Raw genomic sequence first — 17,341 nt, 5'->3', positions numbered from 1 at the left:
TTCTCCTTCACTTTCTGACCTTTATGAGGAGTGGATTCCTCTGCTGAGAATTTCTACATGATCCCAAGGCAGCTGGATCAAGGCTCTGGACTGAGGCTTTGCACTAAAAAAAAATAATCTTCCCCCTTTTGCCAATATGGTGCTGAAAGCTAAGAAGAAAGCTCCTGCCTCTCAAAGCCAAAGCCAACGCCAAACTGAAGGCCTTAAAAGCTAAGAAGGCAGTGCTGAAAGGCATCCACAGCCACAGAAAGAAGATCCGCACATCACCTACCTTCTGGTGTTCCAAGACCCTGCGGCTCCAGAGGCAGCCCAGATACCCTCAAAAGAGTGCACTCAGGAGAGACAAGCTTGACCGTTACACCATCATCAAATTCCCCCTGACCACCGAGTCAGGCATGAAGAAGACAGAGGACAACACATTTGTGTTCATTGTGGAGGTCAAGGCTAATAAGGCCCAGATCAAAAGGCCCTGAAGAAACTGTTTGACCTTGATGTGGCCAAAGTTAATACCCTGATGGAGAGAAGAAGGCATGTGTTCATGTGGCTCCTGATAATGATGCTCTTGGATGTTGCCAACAAGATTGGGATCATCTAAACCGAGTCCAGCTGGCTAATTCTAAATATACACTTTTTTCCACCATAAAAAAATTAATCTTCCTTTGAAGTTGTGTCTCTCAAGGATTTTGTCCTGTGGTGGAAAGCTGGCTGCCACAGCTTGTCTCTTCACAACTTCTCTTTCTGTTTTTAACTTAACACCCTTTAGTTCTGTCCACCTTTTAACACTAATATCTGCAGTGTTTGTCTCTTGAACATTTGTCTTTCTTTTTTTCTCTTCTCCTTCTGGCTCTGGGCAATCTCCATACCTCCTGTTTTAATAAGAACCTCAGTATTAATGCTCTAACAATCTAGTCTAGTTCCTTCTCCAAAGTTATAGGCTTGAACATTTAATATTGAGTTAATATTAAGGTTGGTCTTAGTCGCCAACTCCTTTAAAAACATGGTGCTAGCTAGCCAGCTTTTCCTGAGGATCTTGTGTCTACCCCCTGAGGGCTGGGACTACAAAGGGCTGCTTTGCCTGCCCAGCTTTTTTCTGAGTCCTGGGACCCCAAACTGATCTTCACACTTGTGCACCACGCATTTTATCCATCTTACTGTCTCTTCAGCTCCACGTCTGGTGCACTTTACTAATTTATCATCCAATTTAAAGAGATAACGTTTCAATTCTTTGTTGCCTGTGCACTTGACAAGTGCCCTGGTTCCAACTCATGACACAGTCATCTTCCTGCTGTTATTAACTGTACACAGTCTTGCCTACAGCATATACATATGTCCAAACCCAGTTACAGTGACAAATAGAGTTGGACTATCTAGAGGGAGGCTAGACTCCCTTTCTGAGGTACGAAGGATTGTATGTATTAATTTCCAAGTCCTTTAATCTAACAATAAAATATCTTACTGAAACTTCTAATGCAATTCAAGTTCAGTGCTATGCTGACATTTTCTTCAATAGGAGGAAAACAATATCTTTTCTATATTAAATAATCCAATAGATGGTTTCAAATTCTATAAGACAAACTCCGTAATTTTCTTATGGGTTACAATGCAGTTGTTTCACTAGTTATGGGGAAGAAGAGCCTGAAGGCTTCCTTTGATTGGTCCTTCTGTAATCTGAAGTCATCTTGTAGGCTTTGGTATAGGACCACTAGTCATTAAAACAGCTGAGAAGCTGAGGTACTTTAAGCTAATGTTAGAGTATATTAATAAGGCGAATGAAGACTCACTTAAAACAATCAAAAGCCCTACATTCCTTTAAGACCAAAACAACAACAGTAACAAAATGACGGCCTCCTTATTTCCTTGTCGGCAGCCTTGACTTCAAGCATCCTGGGTAGTTTATCCTCAGACGTATATGCCTGCAAGCTTGTTACAGGAACAGCTTTTTGAAGAGCCTTTCTATCAAGCTGTCTACTTCAATATGTACGATATTTCTGAAATATTTTGAGAGGTGTCTGAGCTCTAGCAGTAGTTACGAATGTTTTCCTGGTCACAAACGTTTCAAGTAGCCTGAGTGATGCCGCGGTAACCAAACGGATGTCAGGCTGATGCGTACGTCAAGAACGTCTGGCTAATTGAGGACCGCAGCACTGTTTAACATGCCAAAAGACAGTTCACACTGAAGAGAATCAGTTAGGTGTGGATACAGCAGGGGTCTGGGGTGACAGTGGCACTCTGTCTTGACAGAGATTTGGGCTGTACATGGTTCTCTTCAAGTTCACTGAATGCCACACATCTATCTTGCCAATCCTCCTTTTATCAAATTCCACTAAAGTCAACACTGTAAAGGAGCAATTGGCTCGACTTACTGATGCATATACTGAAGCATTCAAGGGGTGTCTAGCTGCACCTTCCACTTCTTCTGAAATACACATTTAAGTAAGATGAACTGGAGGGTGGGTAGGAGATGGGCACAGAAATAGATCTACAGCAAACATTGCAAAATGGTAGTTATATTTAAGGGCAGCCATTTATATGTTTCACTCTATTTTTTTTTCAAATATTTTATAGTAAAATATTGGTAAAGAAAATGCCAGGCTGATCTCATGATCCTTCTGTTTTTCTGCTTGGGTCCTGGGGTTTACAAACTCCCACTCAGAGGCCATGCTAAATCTTTGGAATTCTCTTGTTAGGCACCAACTAGATATCCATTTTCTTGTGTCCTGGGAAGTTAGGGTGCCTCCTCCTTTCAGCCTGCTTACAGTGTTTCAATTTACAGATTACCCTGAAAGAAAAAAGTCCAGTGATGTCCTTTCATTGTTTGTGTTTTAAAACAACAGTGTAATGGCAACAGGTGCACTGGTGATTAACCAAAGGTGCTTCCTGAGCAAGGTGAGACACACACACACACAAAAGACCCAAGACTGTAAAAAGAAAAGAGGCAGTTTGATGTGCCTGGCAGACTGTGCCTGTACGTGGACCAAGAGAAGAAGATGGAGAGTTCATGTCCAGTTTGGGATGCGCAGTGAAACACTTTCTCAAAACAGACAGAAACCAAAGCATCACACACATACACACACCCCACACAAACAAACAAAAAAACCAGAAAGGTCTAGAATAACACACTAACTGAGCAGGAAAAGTAAATCCTTCTTATATGATTTACACATACATGCTCCTAATCTATGAAGAAAAATTCAATGTAAAAAATAAAATACAAGTTGGATAGAAAGAAAGGCAGAAGATATAGTAAATGTCCCATGAATAAACACAGGATATGCCAAACGCCCCACAAGAGAATGAGGCATGTACTGACTGTGCTATGAACGAACAGAGGAGATAACAAATGCCCCATGGATGGTTAGAGAGAAAACAACCCACAATGAACAGAGGACATAGCAAACGCCCCACGAGAGGAGAGAGGATTTAACAGATGCCCCACAGATGAGTGCAGAATGTAACAAATGTTCCATGTATAGAGACACAGCTGATAACCCTGAGTGAACCAAGGAGATAGCAAGTGCCCCAAGAATGAGCAGGGAAGGTGACTTACTCACAATCCACACACACACAAAAAAGCCACTAAAAGATGCCAAAACTGAATTTCTTCATATAAATTAAAAATTTTAATGCTTGGTAAGTCCGTGGGAATACACACTCTTTTGTGTGGCAGTGGAAATGCAGAAAAATGCAACCGCCATGCCAAAGAATTTGTCAACACCTAGGAAAACTTCACAGCAGTTATATTTTCCTCTACCAGTTTAAGAACTTCTTAATTTACATTCAATTTTTTGACCTGTATTTCATCTGATTTTCTTTTGCAAGATGAGAGAGACGACTCTAATTTCATTCTTCTGCATGTAGCTATTCAGTTTTTCCAGAACAATTTGTTGAACAAGTTGCCTTATTTCTGATGTGTGCTTTTGGCACCCTTGGGAAAAATTGGGTAGGTGTAGATGCATGATTTGGGGGTCCTCCTTCTAGGTGCTTTTTGCTATGTGCTTTTCTTCTTTCTCTTTCTTTCTATCTGTCTTTCTGTCTTCCTCTCTCTCTTTCTTTTTCATTTTTTGCAGGTACCGTGCCCTTCTTGATACTATTGCTTTGTAACATAGTTTGAAATCAAGTGTTTGATGCCTCCAGCATTGCTCTTTTTGCCTAGCATTGTTTCGGCTATTTGAGATATTTTTGTATAGCCACATGAATTTTAGGGACATTTTTATGTTTTTGAAATTTTTCTGTGGATAATGTACTTGGATTTTGACGGAGATTATACCGAATACGGATTGCTTTTAGTTGCATAGGCATTTTTACAGGATGGATTTTGCCAGTCCACAAGCATGGGGAATCTTTCAATCTCGGAGCTTCACCAGTTTACTTCAACGTTTTAAAAGCTTTTGCTGCAGATGCCTTTCACTTCCTTGGCTATTTCTAGGTGTGGTGGTTTGACTAGGAGTACCCAGGGGCACCATTAGGAGGTGCTGACCTGCTGGAGTAGCTGTGGCTTTGCTGGAGGAAGTGTGTCACCAGGAGGTGGGTTTTGAGGGCTGCTTCTCTGCCTGCTGCCTGTGGATCCAGATGTAGAACTCTCAACATCTGCCACCATGCCAACATGTCTTCCACCATGGTTAGCCAGCCCCGATTAAATGTTTTTCTTTTTAAGGTTGCCATGGTGGTAGTGTCTTATAACGGCAATAAAAACCTAACTGAGACACTAGGTGTTTTAAAAACAGTTTTACTAATTCTTTGATATATAAAAATGTTAATTTTGTATACTATTTTGCTAAAAGTTTTTTTTTTTTCCAGGCTAGAGATTTCTGGAAATATCTATCATGCCATCCACAAACAAGCACATTTTACTTCCTTCCCAGTTTGTATTTCTTTTCTTTCTTTCTTTTGCCTTATTTCTCTTGAAGTAGAATAAAACAGAAAAGACAAATGGTTAGATACTGATTTATTAAGATTTATTTAGTGATTTGTGGGGGTCCCAGTGCGACCTACAGCCAGCTGGGAAGTGAACCGTGAGGCAGGAAGGAAAACCCGGTTCTGCATGACGTAGCCAGTGTCGGGTCTAAACTATTTATTGTGAGCACGTTTAAATACAGTGCAGTGTAGAAAACAAGTTTTCTGGGTCAGTCCCTAGTGTGGGAGGAGACATAATTACATGGAGATTCTTCAAGTATGAATAACCATGTAGACGGGTCTAGGATCTGGATAGTGTACACAGGTGGCTATAAAGTACATGCGACATCTCCCCTAAGGGTGAGTGCTACTGATGATAAACAAATACAAAAATAAAGACCCTGTGTGGGTTGTGGAGTCAGGGATCAACATTCTGGGGGATTTGGGTTAGGTCTGGCTCCATAGGTCACAAAGGTCACTAAATCTAGTCCCAGCCTTCTCGATGGGGATGGGTAACACGTAATCATGTCCTCCACTGAGGAGACAGCTCTGTGTGATCAACATTCCTGGTTTCTCCAATGCTTATGTGTGGGCACTCAGGACCTCACATGTGAGGTACATAAAGCTTTGTATGTACTGCCTGATTGCCAATCTTGGCTCCACTTGGTACCAGGAACAGGATGATCTGGAGAAGTGGCTGAAACAACAGGTCCTTGCCCTGAACAACTTGCTGACTGTCACATAGCTTCTTTAAAATCACGCTTGCTTGCTTGCTTGCTGCCCCACCTCATGGTTTTAGAGTATAAAAGGAGAACACAGCTGGTGCTGGGATGAAAGTCTTTTAGGAGCTGGCTTTTGTTTATCAAGTGAAATCTCCTCTCCTCTCATCCAGAGACACACCCAAAACTCTCTAGAGAAGACTTCAAGGACTATCTTGAATAGCAGTGGTATGAGAATGAGCACTTTTACCTCACTCCTGGTTTAAGAGGCTTTCCCCATTTAGCATAGCATTCATTGTGAAATATGTAGTTACATTGTGAAAGATGTAACTTCCGTTGCTAGTTTCTTCAGGGCTTTTATCTTGACACACGACTGTTGGACTTTTCAAAGGCTCTGTCTGGGTCAATTGATACGAATCATGTTATTTCCTGTACTTAGGTTTATTTATGTGTTGCTTTATATGTATGTACTAACTTGTATGTTGAATCAGTCTTGCATCTATGATGTGAAGCCAGCTTGTTTATGGTGAATGATCATCTTCATCTGTTCTTCAATATGACTTACAAGAATCTTTGGAACTATGTTTGTCAAGCAATTGGCCAATGGTTTTCTATTTTTATGATCTGGTTTTGGTTATCAAGGTGATATTGGCTTCATAGAATAAGTTTTGTCTTATTCCTTCCCCTTCAATTTTATGGAAGGATTTGTGGATGTTGATGTTAGCTTGTCTTTAAAGATTTTGTAGAATTCAGCAATAAATCTATCTAGTCCTGGGCTTTTCTTTGTGAGAAAACTTATTACTGCTTTAATCTCATTGTCAATTATACATCTGTTTTGGTCACCTTGACTTAATTTTGGTAGGTCACATATCTACTATTTACTCTTTTTTTTTTTTTTTTTTTAAGGATCTTCCAGGTTGTTTTGTTGTTTGTTGTTTTTCTTTTTGAATAGCTGTCCTAAAAACATTCCTTAATTAACTTCTAGTTTCCTTTGGGGTCTTTTATAAACTTTCCCTTTCAATTCTAATTTTAATAATTTAAGTCTTCTTTTTTGGAAAAATTGGTTAGTAGTTTGTGAATCAATCTTTTCAAAGAACCAACTTTTGTTTGTTTGGTTTAAAAATGTCTGGAGATGATAGTGATGGCTGTACAATAATTTAAAGACACTTAAGTCCTTTAAATGTACACTGAAAACCTATTAAGGTGGTAGATTTCTTAGCTACGTGCATGTGTTATCATCAATTTTAGAAAAAAAATGAAATTTCTACATAAAGCTTATAATTATTTTCAGAATATATGATTAAATGAAATAAGTGATGAATATGTATAATATGGAATGCTACACAGCTATTAAAAACAAGGAACTCATGAAAGTTGCAGGCAAATGGTTGGAACTAGGAAAGATCATCCTGAGTAAGTATCCCAGAAGCAGAAAGACACACATGATATATACTCACTTATAAGTGGATATTAGCCAGATAATATAGGATAAACATACTAAAATCTACAGACCTAAAGAAGCTAAATAACAAAGAGAACCCTGGGGAAGATGCTTAATTCTCATTCAGAAGGGCAAACAGGATAGACACTGGAAGCAGTAGAAGAGAGGGAACAGGATGGGAGCCTACCACAGATGTCCTCTAAAAGACTCCACCCAGCAGGGGATTGAATCTACTGCAGAGACTCACGGCCAAACTTTGGACAGAGCACAGGGAATCTTAAGGAAGAAGGGGGATATAAAAGGACCTGGAGGGGACAAGACCCAAATAAGGAAAGCAACAAAGCCAAAAAAAGCAGGGCCCAGGGGGGACTGCAGAGACTGACACATCAACCAAAGGCCATGCATAGAGAGGACAGAGACCCCCTTGCTCAGGTGTACCCCAGAGAGCTCAGCCTCCATGTGGATTGTAAGGGGAGAAGAGACAGTCTCTGACACGAACTCCTGCTCCTTGATCACTTTTCCTTGCTGGGGTGACCTAGCCAGCCCACAGAGGAAGAGGATCCAGGCAGTCCTGATGGGACCTGATAGGCTAGGGTCAGACAGTGGGGAAGAAGGACTTTACCTATCATCAGTGGACTAGGGATGAGGGATAGGGTAGGAAGAGGGAGGCATGGTGGGACTGGGAGGAGATGAGGGAGGGGCTACTGGGATACAAAGTGAGTAAATTATAAATAATAAGAAGAAGAATAAGAAAGTAAAAAAGAAGGAATAGGAGTTAACTAGATATGACCATTTTCTTACAAACTTTAAAAATAATATCACAGGCATAAAAATGGAACTTAGAAACAAAAAGTTATCTATTCAGGTTTGTAGTAGGACAAAGGGTAGGAAAATAAAAAATTAATATAGACTTTGTCTTGTATTTTAGAATAGAAACTGTTGTATAGATTTTATTTTGTGACTATTGCATGCTTTGCATTATATGAGGAAATTTTTTTTTTTTTTTACAACAGGGTTTTCTGTGCAGCCCTGGCTGACCTGGAACTCTCTCTGTAGACCAGGCTGGCCTTAAACTCACAGAAATCCACCTGCCTATGCGTCCTGAGTGCTGGGATTAAAGCCATGCAACCACTACTGCTTGGCAAGAAAAAGTCTTTTTCAAAATTCCAATAAATCAGGGCCAGAAAGATCCTTCATTTGTCCAATGACCTGAGTTTATTTGCTGGAACCTACATGATAGAAGGAAGGAAATGACTACTGTACTGAAAGTTGTTCTTTGACCTCTACAGGTACAGTATGCATTCACACACAGACATACACACATACACAAATAAAGAAATAATTTAATAAACAATACATTAAAAACGAAACAAGCAAATCTAACTGGGTATGGACTTGGTAGCACAAGGAATTATCTTAAGTAACTTTTTTAAATTTTGGTTTTACAATACAAGGTTTCTCTCTGTAGCCTTGGCTGTCCTGGACTCACTTTGTAGACCAGGCTGGCCTTGAACTCACAGCAATCTGCCTTCCTCTGCCTCTGTGAGTGCTGGGATTAAAAGCGTGCACCCACCGTGCCTCACTTCTTAAGTACTCTCAATATGCTTAGTTTGATGATAGATTCCAAGTCATATATAGCCTGAGGCCAAAAAAAGCACTGCAAAGAATGAGAATTCTTAACTGTCAGTAACTGTTTTGCTGGTGCTTTTATTATTATTTTCCTCTAACTATAGCATGCAAGAACATCATACAAGATAAAGAGCCTAGGCATCACGTAGATGTATTAAATAATGATCAGCTAAAGCATGCAAGATTTTCTTCCAGAAAAAGAGATATCAAATAAAACAAAAGTGGCCAAAGCCATTTACTCTAAACTTTGAATTGGGAATATCGGTGTTAAAGAGAGATGTATTTTATGACAAAATATTTTTCCTAGTTATATCTATTGAAAAGCTATATTTTTTTTTAGTCTACTGAAAAGGTTCAAGAATCTACACACTGCATACATATATATGTAATGTTTGCTTGTGTGTATGTGTCTACATATCATGGAAGTAAAAGAAAGCCATAAAGAGAAGAAAAACAATAGGCAGGGGAAAGGGAGAGAACAATGGGGAGTGGACATGTTCAGATAAACAGCATACTTAAAACTGTCATTACAAAACCAATCATTTAATTAAAAAAAAAACAAACAGATACTAATAATATTGAAATATTGGCCCTGGAACTCATGACAGTCCTCAGGCCTCCACCTCTTGAGTGATGTTCTTACAGGTATGAGGCATAATGTTCTATATAAAAATTGGTTAAAAATAAAATTTATGAAATAATATGGTCGAGAAAGGAAAAGATCTAAAGTTGTGTGTAATTCATGACATTTAACTCCCAGATCACTGGAAATTGGAAGAGGAGGGTTCAATTGGCAAAATAAAGAGCAGACATGGTAAGGTTTCTTAAGTACATAGATGCTTAGGGAGGAAAGGCCATTTACCCTATAAAAGCTACTTTGTAGATCTGTCAATCAAATGGATCTTGTTTGACCCTTGGTTGAAACAGTGTAAGATGAAGAAACTGTGAGGAAAACTGGGACTCTGGCATTTAGAGTAAGCGTGTTATAATATTAAAGTTGTGAGTTAGATTAAATATGTCTAGAAAACAACAATATTGCCATTTTTGAAAGATTCATTGTTGCTTAGCAATATGTGCTGAAATTATTAAGGTTGAAAAGAAACTGCCGATGGCAAGTGTGGGGAAGTGGTATGAAGAATGAAAAAAATCCGGCCATAAAAAACAAACAAGGGGCTGGAGAGATGGCTCAGAGGTTAAGAGCACTGGCTGTTTTTCCAAAAGTCCTGAGTTTAATTCCCAGCAACCACATGGTGGCTCATAACCATCTATAATGGGATCTGGTGCAGGCACACATGCAGGCAGAACATTGTATAAATAATAAATAAAAAACAAACACAAACAAATTTAATGCCTAGATGTTAACTGTACTATTTAATGTAGTTTTGTATATGTTTTTAATTCTCCATAACAAAAAGTAAAACATTAAAAATAAATTAAGGAATTCAACTTTCAATTAGCTCCACAGGAGAAAACACACGAATGGTTGGAGAGATCATAGACCCAGGGGGTTGAACCTTTTACTTTCATTGTACTAAACAAACACAGTATCAAACCATCTTCCCAATTCATATCTCTTCACACAGACTAGTGCAACTCCCAGACCTCATCAGCAAAGTCTCTTTGTATGGTGGATGGCAGTTAATGCAGAAACTTGTAACTAGGCAAACTGCAGAGACTGATTGTGGAGGGCTCAGTCACATGTGGGAAGCATCTACCCCACCCCACCCACAAACATTCAGGAACCATTGTGGCAAAGGAAGCAGAAAGATTACAAGGGCCAAAAGGTCAGGGAGGACCAGAGTGAGCATCTTCTGAGTGTGACAGGGCCTTTGCTCTCAAGAACTCACAACTGTTCTTGTTGCTGCAGCAAGATCAACCCAGTCTCCATTCTGAGTGAGAGGGAGAGGGGTTCACCAGCCATCATTCCTGAGGATTAATCAACTGTTGATGGCTTTTGGGGGAAGGCGGAGAATCAATTTTCTTAAGGGTGTGGTTCCTGGTACCCCATACCCATAAGTGTATGAACCACACAAACTGCAGTCTATGGGTTATTAAATTTAACACAAAGTTAGGGAATAGGGAGGTAAGGGTGAACCTTGGAAGAGTTATGGAGATGAGTTGGGGTGAATATGATCAAAATACATCGTACGGAATTCTCAGTGAAAATATTTAAAACAAAAAAGAAGTTGAACATACATTATTAGGTTGTTGAGAAGAGTTTTTCTGGACAATTAACTCGATATCTGGGAAAGGAATGGCCATTGCCCTTTCTTTAGCTGACGTCTTCATATGTATAATATGGCTCCCATGGTGTAGGTAAGGCATGGCATCCGGCAGGTCCCATATCACCACAAGCAAGATATCGTCCTCCTTTCCCTTGTGCAGAGGAAATTTAGTAAAGGAAAAAAAAAAATCAGTGAATTATTTCTCTTGAGCTGCTCTTAAATAGGAAAAGGCAAACAGATGGATATTCCATTATCCTGCGTCGTTAGCTCTCAAGCTTTGTCTTTCCACTCAAAACACATTTTCTTTGCTTCTCACTTTCCATAGGAACCAGAAACCTGAATCTGATACCAGTCACGGAAGTTTGAATAGCTCTATGTGTACATGCTTTATGTTGCATCTATATCTTGTGTTGTTTAGTTTTGTGTCAAACTGACACAAGCAAGAGTCCTTTTAGAAAAGAGGGCCTCAAGCCCCTACCAGTTGGCCTGTGGGCAAGCCTGAAGGATATTCTCTTTCCTGGTGACTGATGTGTTGGACATCTAACCCACCATAGAAGATGCCACCCTTGGGCTCAGGGTGCTATGAAAAATCAGGCCAAGCAAGCCATGAGGAGCAAGCCAGTAAGCAGCACTCCCCCATGGCCTCTGCATCAGTTCCTCCTTTGACTTCCTATTAAAATATGATAATTTATTAAAAGCTGTTAAATATGATAAATCCTTTCTTCCTCAAGTTGATTTTTCCCCATGGTGTTTTATCAAAGTAATAGAAAGCCTTACTATATCTTACTAAGATATTATAATATTGCTTTTCTAATGTTTCTATTTTTATGTGTATGTTGTGCTTGTATGTGTACATGTATGTTTGTAGGTGTACATGCGTGTACAAGCATGTGGAAGCCCAGGGTTAAAGCCAGGAATCATCCTTGATTAGTCTTCTACCTTCTTTACCGAGAGGGTATTTCCCAATCAAAATCACTCATGCCTGGGCATGATGGGAGGAGCGCACCTTACATTTTTATTTGTTTTTGTATTGTGATAGTTTATTCTATTGTAGTTCTGTTTTCTAAATACTTATCTTGGTGATGACGTTAGTTTTTGACTTTTGTATGGGCATAGAAGCCTGAATTTTTAGGGTAGTCCTATTGCTAACAGAACAGGGATCCTTCCAGAATGGAAAGTGGCCATAATAGAGTAGAGAAGACTGCTGTGGGGCAGAGGCAGTGGGTTGCAGTCTTAGCTCTAGCGTGTGCTACATCTTGGAGGACCAGGTTCCTGTTTTCTTTGGCCTGTATTTTTCTTCACCTGCTAGATGGATACAATTTCTTCTAGAATCATGTGGATTCTAGGTATGGCTCTGAGGTTTCTGTTTTTTCATGTCTCTCTCTCTCTCTGTGTATATATGTGTGTGTGTGTGTGTGTGTGTGTGTGTGTGTGTGTGTGAAGAATTCTTTGGTCAGCATTTGTTGGGGTAACAAGAATTTCTGCAATGACCAAGCAGTGAGATTTGGGGTTCCAACAGAGCAAGGCTTCAAAGCTATTGCTTGGTCCGGGCTTGGATCCTGTGACCTGTCATGATTTAAGTCTCCAAGATCAGAGTCTCTGAAAAACTCTGAGAGTGAAAGAAACAATGGTCTCAGTAAGCCTCCCTCAGTTTCCCCTTCCACTGAAATTCTGCTCTGTTTTACATACTAGATTATCAACTCTGCAATGTAAAATAGGAGTTTTTAAAAGTCCCCAAATACCCCTCATATATTTACAAGTCTGCCTTACAAGAAATTAAAGTCTTTCTTTCTTTAATAAGCATCTATTATGGGCTGGGTAAGAATACAGATACAAAATGAGGTGTTTGGTTGTACCAAGCTTAGTCTAAGACTCTGCATGGAGGACGGGACTAACCAAAGTGGAAACGGCTAGAGCAGAACTCAAGACATTTATGATATGTGATGGTCTCATGTAGCCCAGCCTGATGTTGAAATCATTCTGCAGCTGAGGATGACTTTGAACTTCTGATCTCCTGCTTCTGTTTCCCGAGTGAAGGATTGCATGTGTATGCCACCACACCCAGTTTATGTGGAGGCAGAGATCAGACCTAGAGCTTTGTGCATGTTTAAAGCAAGCACCCTACCAATCCAGCTGCGCACCCAGCCCAGAATCCTGGTTCATTTTGCAGCCCTTAAAGTACACTAAGCATTTGTGATTACTGACACTCTGACTACCGATGACAGCAACTTCCAAAAGGCGAGTGGCACTATGCTTTATGCAGGCTGCCAAAGCATTCCTCTCCAGTCATATTCTGGACTATGCAGACAACAAGGGAAGAATCTATGGGCTGGGAAGGATTTTCCCGCCTTACTCCCAGCTACAAAACTATTAGTCATCCCAGTCAGTGTTGGTACTTCATCACTGAAATCCTGTCCAAGACTTATTTTCTGATCTGAGCCTCCAGAGGAGAACAACAAAGGCAGTGTTAGTCCTTGAGGTCTAGCTGACCGGGTGAGGGCCACGCAGCCAAGATAAATGATGTTGGCTTCCTTTTAAATCTGAAGAAGGCATTAGTATTCTTGGGTGGTAATAGATTCACAGGAAAAAAATAAATTAGCCCATTTCAATCCTCCCCAAACAGCCCTGAGCAGATTGCATCATTAACCTTAAAATACACAAAGTAATTTTAGTAAGAAATGGAAAAAGTGACTTGAGCATCTTTGAATGTTTTATGGGCCATGAGGGACAGGATCTGCTGAGGAACCTTCCTGAGTAGCAGAGGATTGTTGCCAGGGGAAGGTGTGAGCAATGTCAGCAGCGGCAGATGTATGTCACTTCAACCTTTCTGACACCCATTTTAAGGGATCCTGAATGATGCTGAAGCAAAAATGTGATGGGTGGGGTGCAGCTGGGCTTTTTGCCATTTGCTTGGACTTGAGCAAAGTTGGTTAGGAGCACCACAGGACAGATGGTGGATAAGCACTATTTCCAACTGACTAGGAAGAGGGGAGTTGAATAAAGATGTCACCCAATTGGTAAGTTGCTTGCTTGTTACACTTGAGGCCCTAGACTCAGGCCCAGCATCACAGAAATTGAGCAAGTGGGCATGGTGGTGTTTTCACTGGGGAGGTGGAGGCAGGAGAGCCAGGAGTTCATGGTCAGTCTGGGCTACATGAAACCAGAGAGGAGAGAGAGGCACAAAGACTGAGACAGAGACAAACAGAAAAAGACAGAGACTGAGACAGAGAGGCAGAGATATATAAAGACAGAGGCTGGCAGAGCCACACACACACACACACACACAGAGAGAGAGAGAGAGAGAGAGAGAGAGAGAGAGAGAAAGAGAGAGAGAGAGAGAGAGGGAGAGAGAGGAAGAGAGAGAGAGAGAGAGAAGTGAGCATCACCATTGGTTGTCGCCCAGCATGACCGTCTGCAGTGAAAGCGTGGAAGGAGAGTTCAAACCTGGATCATCTTGACAGTCCCGTTGCGCTCCAGGGCGAGGATGAGGTACTGCTGCTTCACCTGGGCCTTGAGGAAGAACAGGCGCAGCAGCCCGTGTTCGTCCTCCACCCAGTCTTTCCCTTCGGGCAGCATTTTCATCTCCTGCCCGCTGCCAAAGTCCCAGATCTTAACCGTTCCTGAGGGTGTGGAGAAAAGGGCCCATGGGTGAGCTGGTGTGCACATGGCCTGACTCTGATCTTACTGAAACGCATCCAGCGAAGCGCATTTCTGTGGGCCTAGATTTGTCACGGGCCGGTCGAAAAGCAAGCAGCACAGGCGATGGGTATCTGCTTTGCTTTGGTTTGGTTTGGTTTTTGGTTCCCCAAAAGCTGAGTGCTGAAAGTTTGCTTTCCATCTTGGCGCCATTAACGAAACCTTAGGAGGTAGGGCCTCTAGGTCCCCAAGGTCATTTGTTGAATCACTTAATCTTTATGCCTGAAAACTTATGCCCACGCACCCCCTCAGCTGGTTCATGAGGAAGCATTTATGTAACGAATATGTCCCAGAATAAATATATTCTGAGTGGTGCACACAGTTAGTCACACTCTAGAGCAGGCAGTTCTTTGATGGGTGGTCAGAATAAGATGAGGTGGGAGGGCAGGGCAGTGTGCAGCTTTCTCTTCAAGTCCCTAAGCCTAACACCCCCTCTCCACATCTCCGTCCACCCCCTCTCCACATCTCAGCACTAACACGGCTGGACGTAAAATGCTTTGACTGTGTGTGCCTCTGCCAGGCTACCCCCACTGGCTACACTCTGACCCCATTCATTTATACGCTCATTACCAACACCAAGGGTTAACTATGCCCAGGATACCCTACGCGGTAGTAGCAAGAACTGCCCGGGTAACCTGCGCAGTGGCAAGAACTCTGGCTTGTAAAATGGAAACCAATTACTGCACTCAATCTCTCATAGAAAAGCAACTGAGAACTCATTCATAAGAGAAATTGAGATTATAGGACTAACAAAATAAAATAACATGTTTGCATGCAAATAACATTACCGCCAGACAATTAATCATTATGTCTGACATAAAGGCTATGTTGCCCGGCAGCTCTAGTACTGGTAATTTTTATATGGATGTGGAAATTGCCTGTGGCATGGTGAGGCTGCTTTGCTCAGCTGCGCTCTTTAGGAAGAAATAGTGTGTCCTTGCTCATTGTATGCCAATGCACTTCTGCACCTCGACCTTGCATTCATGATTTCATTCCTGCTGGGCTATCTTCCGTTCACATTTTCAGCTATCAGACTTTCACACTGGGTGCCCATTCATTCCATCAAGTGCTTCCTGAGGAAGCATTTATTTATCAAATATGCCCTGGAATAAATATATTCTGAACAGTGCACAGAGTTGGCTACATCATCTATTCTAGAGCAAGCAGATCTTTTGTGAGTGTTCAGAATAAGATGAGGTAGAAAGGTCGGGCAGTCCGTGGTTCTCTAGTTCCTGCAAGTGCTCCACAGGGGAAGAAATAGAAAACATAGACACCTCCAAGCCCTAAAGTCCCCCGAGTTTGATGTGCCTTCATGGACCCTAGGCACAGAAGTATATCCAGGATAGCAGTCAAGGCATTCCATACCAGCGCTGGATGGGTACTTTGTGTGGTCCCCAAAGATACTATGAGTTAAAATATTGTAGGAGTTGGGAGTGAAGCTCAGAGGTAGAGTGTATGAGTAGCATGCATACATAAGGCGCTAGATTGAATTCTCAGTACAGAAGAGCACACACACACACACACACGCACACATACACTATCATACCACACCACACCAGCAACAGCAGCAGCAGAAAAAGAAGCAGCAAGAGACCTCAAGTCTAATGCCTGCATTTTAGCTGACAGAATGCAGCTAAAAGGATAGAATGAGTCAGTGTGACACAGCTATTTTCCATCAAAAGTTTAAATGAGGTGGCATATGCGATGGTCTGCTCATTCCTAACTACAGCGTGAAACAGCTTTCTGTAGTGTACTTACTCACTGTAGGTAGCTATGCACATTAAAACTGAAAATGTAGGTGATACTCTGTGGGCCAATGTACCAGTGCTTAATGATGAAAAGCTTTGCTTTGTATTTTTATATTTGTATTTTATTTGTATTTTTATATTTGTATTTTAACAATTTTTTAAGTTAGCATACAAAGTGGGTGGTTTCATTACAGTATTTTCATAAACATGCGCCATTATGTGAAAGGCTTTTTTTTGCACATAGTTGCACCAGCCACGCAAATAGAATGCAAGTTAATGGTATGCTTTTCACATCAACATCAGGGCATTAGTGGCTATGAAGTAAGACTCTTGATATTCACCCAGGCATAGCCATCTCTCTGGAATGTCTACGTGTTAGCATATTCACACTTTCCTTTAAACCACCTAAATGTAGGAATCTCTGCACTATCTCTCAAGACAGCAAAGTGGAGATGTCCCATTCTGAATATTATATCTCACCATTATATGCTCCTGTGGCAAAAAGATAGCCACTTTCATCAATAGTTGCACAGGTCAGTTCAATATTGAAACCGTGGGGGTCTACAATTTGATATATTTGGAGACCAGACTCAAGTTCCCACACCTATAGAAGAGGAAAAAAAAAATCAGCAAACCCAGCAATTAAAAATATCTGCCCTTCATTTCTGAGCAAGGTTGTTTTGTTGTTGTTGTTTGTTTGTTTGTTTTACCATTTTCAAAGTTTTCAAATTAGTACCCTGCACGTGTAGCATCTTTCCCAGATCCCTGCCCTGAGTGCTGGTTGGCTCAAAGACATGCTGTGAATGAATGTTGACTTCTCTTACCAACGACTGTGCTATTCTGAGCATGTCTGTTTCACATCAGGCAACCAAGGCAGCCCCTGGTTGTGGGAAAGTAGCCAGGAGGCTTTAGACAACTGAGGGCATGCTTTTGAAGGGGAAATTGGACTTCAGCCCCTCTTCCTCTCTCTCACTTCCTGACGACTACCAT

The 17,341-nt window shown here is 41.1% G+C and overlaps 1 protein-coding gene across 1 annotated transcript in view; it reads right to left on the bottom strand.

The window, feature by feature from the left end:
* Positions 1 to 17,341, bottom strand: part of Wdr64 (WD repeat domain 64) — a 98,511-nt gene that overhangs the window by 28,176 nt on the left and 52,994 nt on the right. Inside the window, exons 13-15 of the mRNA XM_060365053.1 lie at positions 16,832 to 16,955; positions 14,352 to 14,527; positions 10,879 to 11,058 (exon numbers count right to left, since the gene is read on the bottom strand). Of these exons, the coding sequence (XP_060221036.1) occupies positions 10,879 to 11,058; positions 14,352 to 14,527; positions 16,832 to 16,955 (480 nt within the window). The remainder of the gene's footprint in view (positions 1 to 10,878; positions 11,059 to 14,351; positions 14,528 to 16,831; positions 16,956 to 17,341) is intronic.

This window comes from Meriones unguiculatus, chromosome 11 (genome assembly GCF_030254825.1).
Source record: "Meriones unguiculatus strain TT.TT164.6M chromosome 11, Bangor_MerUng_6.1, whole genome shotgun sequence".
Taxonomy (NCBI): Eukaryota; Metazoa; Chordata; class Mammalia; order Rodentia; family Muridae; genus Meriones; species Meriones unguiculatus.
This window is presented reverse-complemented; position numbering and strand designations above follow the sequence as displayed.